We start from the raw sequence: 5053 nt of genomic DNA, 5'->3' as shown, positions 1-5053 counted from the left end.
TTTCAAACTACTTTGTATATGATTTCAACCAAAAGTACATAGGGTTATTCAGGGTATTTATTTATTTTGCTCCATTGAATTTTTAATATCAAAGTTATGTATTGAATGATACATGCTACCTTCTTTAATAAAGATAAATGTAAAGTTCTGCATCTGGGTCAGAAAAATGAAAAGCATGCCTACTGGATGGGGGATACGCTTCTAGGTAGCACTGTGTGTGAACGAGACCTTGGGGTACTTGTGGATTGTAAACTAAACATGAGCAGGCAGTGTGATGCAGTGGTAAAAAAGGTGAATGCCATTTTGGGCTGTATCAACAGGGGCATCACATCAAAATCACAAGATGTCATAGTCCCATTGTATATGGCACTGGTCAGACCACACCTGGAGTACTGTGTGCAGTTCTGGAGGCCTCACTTCAAGAAGGACGTAGATAAAATTGAAAGGGTACAGAGGAGAGCAACGAGGATGATCTGGGACCAAGGGACCAAGCCCTATGAAGATAGGTTGAGGGACTTGGGAATGTTCAGCCTGGAGAAAAGGAGGTTGAGAGGAGACATGATAGCCCTCTTTAAGTATTTGAAAGGTTGTCACTTGGAGGAGGGCAGAATGCTGTTTCCGTTGGCTGCAGAAGAGAGGACATGCAGTAATGGGTTTATACTACAACGATATAGGCTTGATATCAAGAAAAAAATTTCACAGTCAGAGTAGTTCAGCAATAGGCTGCCTAAGGAGGTGGTGAGCTCCCCCTCACTGGCAGTCTTCAAGCAAAGGTTGGATACACACTTTTCTTGGATGCTTTAGGATGCTTTGGGCTGATCCTGCGTAGAGCAGGGAGTTAGACTAGATGGCCTGAATGGCCCCTTCCAACTCTATGATTCTATGATTCTATAAGAATCTGAAGCAGCAAAATACAATATGGATCATTTTAACTGGAGAATTATCCATGTGCACAAAACACAGGGAATGAAAATTATACCAAGCATTTCATTGGTTACCACTAGCACACATGCATTTTGTCAAGTTGAGAAGTCTCATTTGGAAGCTGGGCTGCATATCAGAGGATTGGCAATGGTTATCTTTCTAGTTCCTGTTACTTAATTATTTTTACTACATGAACCTTCTTTATAGTGGATTGATGAAAAGGTTACAAAAATTTGTTTTGAGGGTCTGATTGATCTTGTTTAGCAATCTTTAGATTAGCAACACCACCAGCATCCAGGCATTTTATTAAGATTTCTCATTAGTTCCCTATTTAAAGAAAGGTAATTTTAACATTAAAATCAGTATTTTTCAAGCATCTACAGTTTTTGGTTCAGGTGAATCTGAATTAACTGGAACATGATATGGAATACCTTTGAATTGTGTATCTTACAATTTTTCACAAACACAAAAAATGCATCACTAATTTGAAGAGAAATATTGTTGGGGAATTACTGACAGCAAGAGGGTTGAGAATCATTAACAATCTGGTGCTTATTTTTGAACAGGTGTACAATTTCATTATCAAAGCCAATGGGCAATATCAATGCCAATTTCAGAGAAGCATGAGATCCTGAGCCAATGAGTAAATTTCTGCTATTTAAGCCAACTATTCGGGCTAATAAGGAAGTCTACCAATCTAAGGAAAATATTGTGGGCAAGATATGAGAGAGAAGGATATTTTGCTCATAAGGGCTGAAAGGAAGTCATATTTTACAGGATCATGTTATCATTAGCTCTCTAATTTCTGAGGGTATAGCAAAATATAGCAAAATATGAGTTGTTGTCAATGGTGTTTCATCAGACTGGAGAGAGGTGAGTAGCGGGGTACCTCAGGGCTCGGTGCTCGGCCCGGTACTTTTTAACATATTTATTAATGATCTAGATGAGGGGGTGGAGGGACTACTCATCAAGTTTGCAGATGACACCAAATTGGGAGGACTGGCAAATACTCCGGAAGATACAGAGTTCAACGAGATCTGAACACAATGGAAAAATGGGCAAATGAGAACAAGATGCAATTTAATAAAGATAAGTGTAAAGTTCTGCATCTGGGTCAGAAAAATGAAAAGCATGCCTACTGGATGGGGGATACGCTTCTAGGTAACACTGTGTGTGAACGAGACCTTGGGGTACTTGTGGATTGTAAACTAAACATGAGCAGGCAGTGTGATGCAGCGGTAAAAAAGGCAAATGCCATTTTGGGCTGTATCAACAGAGGCATCACATCAAAATCACAAGATGTCATAGTCCCAATGAGAACTGAAGATGGCGCCATAAAGAAAGCTGGACTTCTGTTCAGCTCTTAAGCCATGCCGAGGGTCAGGGGCTTCTGCACCTGGCTGACCTGAACAGATACGCAAATCTTTTCACCGGTCGCCCCAGGAACCGGGAACGGTGACCTGAGGGTCCTACAGATCCGTAGGGAGATAGCAAGACCTCCCTGGATTAATAGCGGCTTGTGCTCAAGGTCACGATGGCGTCTTTGTCGCAAACAACTTTACAAGCTTGAAACGACCAGCCGACCTCACATTCTTCCCAGACCATCATTTACCAGATCGACAGGAGCAGAAGCTGACAGAAGCTGGAACCTACAACAGTAAGAATTGAAAGCTTTCTGGCTTTTCTCTCTCTTCTCCCACAAGCTCTTCCCTCCCCCCCCCCCGCAACCAATTCACAAGCGAATTCCTTCTTTCCCCGAGTGAGAGACTCCCAGCTAATTATACCCATTAACCAAACAAAGAGAGTGCTTTGAAGATTTATGGGTGAAGGCTCAGTGGGGGAATTTGACTTGATACGGAGATCGACAAACTGATAATTTGGGATCGCTCGTGCTCCCGCGAGACCTTACGAGACTTTCTGTTTACAGTTTGTGACTGCCTAGAACTATGGAAGAATTAACTAAGGCACAGCTTTTCCATTTGTTATGCAAAGGAAACTCAGAGATACTGAAAGCAGTCAATAAGCTGGAAAAGGAAATTCGTGGGACTAAGGGGGAGCTTTTGGATGGAGCCCAAGGTCCGGAGAGACCAGCTGATGACGCAGCTCAGCTAACAGTAAATCAAGTGAAACTTCAATGTCTGGAAGTTAATCAACTGGAGGGAGAGAGTGCCAGAGATGTAAAAACCCAAAGTATCTTTAAAGAACCTGGGAAAACAGATTCACAGAAGGAAAGTACCAAAAACCTGGAAGTCTATTCAGAGCAGGAAATGACTTGGATCAGCAAAATAAAAAGAGTCTATTCAAAAGCGACAGCAACTAGGAAGCTATCAGGAGATATTTCTGTGCAACCAGAGGAAGAGATCCAGATTGACAAAGGATTCAGAGTCCCCTCAAAGGCGATTACAAGCAAGAATCAAGTAAGAGATTTCTCTGGCCCTGACAGAAGGACAATCAGAAACACTCTACTATGGAAAAAAACACAATTTCATTTTCTGCGACCACCTGAAAGATGAGCTGAACAATGGAGTATTCTCCTGGCTTCCTGGGAGAAAAATAGCAGTAGCAACCTTTAGGACAGGTCCAATATATGAAGGGAACTGACTTTATATCATTTAAGACAATAATAGAATATATCCTTATAATAGATTATACCCTCCTATGTATCAACAACTACTTTGTTAAGAAAGATGGTAATAACTCCTAGATCAGGATTAATATGCGATGGGAATTGAATATGTATGTTAATATGTATGCCAAAAGAGGATGACAAACCATATTTTATAGGCATTAATAAGACAACAGTAGTAATTCTTGAGTCAGGGCCAATTTATGAAGGAGACTGACCTAATATCATTTAAGATAATAACAATGTAATCCTATAACAGATCTCATATGTATTAACAATCACTTGGCTAAGAAAAATGGTAAAAACTTCTAGACCAGGAATAATATGTGATGAGAACTAAATATCTATGTTAAAAGAGATGGCAAACCATATCAACTGGTCGCTTTTTCTTTACAACTTCTCTGTAAATGCTTTATATAATAAACAATAAAATTATTATAAAAAAAACAAGATGTCATAGTCCCGTTGTATACGGCACTGGTCAGACCACACTTGGAGTACTGTGTGCAGTTCTGGAGGCCTCACTTCAAGAAGGACGTAGATAAAATTGAAAGGGTACAGAGGAGAGCGACGAAGATGATCTGGGGCCAAGGGACCAAGCCCTATGAAGATAGGTTGAGGGACTTGGGAATGTTCAGCTTGGAGAAAAGGAGGTTGAGAGGGGACATGATAGCCCTCTTTAAGTATTTGAAAGGTTGTCACTTGGAGGAGGGCAGATTGCTGTTTCTGTTGGCTGCAGAGGAGAGGACACGCAGTAATGGGTTTAAACTTCAAGTACAACGATATAGGCTAGATATCAGGAAAAGGTTTTTCACAGTCAGAGTAGTTCAGCAGTGGAATAGGCTGCCTAAGGAGGTGGTGAGCTCCCCCTCACTGGCAGTCTTCAAGCAAAGGTTGGATACACACTTTTCTTGGATGCTTTAGGATGCTTAGGGCTAATCCTGCGTTGAGCAGGGGGTTGGACTAGATGGCCTGTATGGCCCCTTCCAACTCTATGATTCTATGATTCTATGATTCAAAATGTAAATATGCACATGCAGTATATTGCTTTCTAGGACCCCATTCTGGCAAAGGAAGCTTGATCTTGATCCTGCCAGCACTCCTGCTTTCCCGAGCAGCTCCAGCCATGGCCTTGCCAGGCCTTGGTAGAGCTGCTGGGGTGGGCAGGAGGAGGAGTGGACTGTCTGCCAGTTTCTCCCCTCCACCCTGAAAAGTCCTGCCAAGGCTTCTACAGGCCTTGGTGGGCCTTTTGAAGGTGGCAGGGGGGGGGGACGGACTGCCCGCAAGCACGTTTTCCCCATCCAGAAAAGGCCTTGTGAGGTCTCTCCAGACCTTGGCTGGCCTGCCCAGAATAAGGGTTGTGGCCTAGTGCTTGCTGTATTCATGGATACAATGGGTTTTTCTGCTAGTATACATATAAGAGGCACCCTTCTGGATCAAAACCAGTGGTCTATCAAGTCCATCATTCTTTTCCACACAGCTCCTAAGTAGTTGCTCTGGAGA

The 5053-nt window shown here is 42.3% G+C and overlaps 1 protein-coding gene across 1 annotated transcript; it reads left to right on the top strand.

Annotated features, from left to right (window-relative positions):
* Positions 1 to 2376: 2376 nt before the first annotated feature.
* Positions 2377 to 3787, top strand: LOC143844255 (uncharacterized). Its single transcript, XM_077351210.1, has 2 exons — positions 2377 to 2581; positions 2852 to 3787. Exon 2 carries the CDS (start codon positions 2871 to 2873, stop codon positions 3435 to 3437), a length of 567 nt encoding a protein of 188 aa, XP_077207325.1. The 5' UTR covers positions 2377 to 2581; positions 2852 to 2870; the 3' UTR covers positions 3438 to 3787.
* The last annotated feature ends 1266 nt before the right edge of the window (positions 3788 to 5053 follow it).

The sequence above is a fragment of the Paroedura picta genome, chromosome 9 (genome assembly GCF_049243985.1).
Source record: "Paroedura picta isolate Pp20150507F chromosome 9, Ppicta_v3.0, whole genome shotgun sequence".
NCBI classification, from domain to species: Eukaryota; Metazoa; Chordata; class Lepidosauria; order Squamata; family Gekkonidae; genus Paroedura; species Paroedura picta.
The sequence above is the reverse complement of the archived record's forward strand: the minus strand, read 5'-3'. Positions and strand labels throughout refer to the sequence as shown.

Coding starts and splice junctions, on each gene's coding strand:
- LOC143844255 (XM_077351210.1), top strand. CDS start 2,871: ATGGAAGAATTAACTAAGGCACAGCTTTTCCATTTGTTATGCAAAGGA.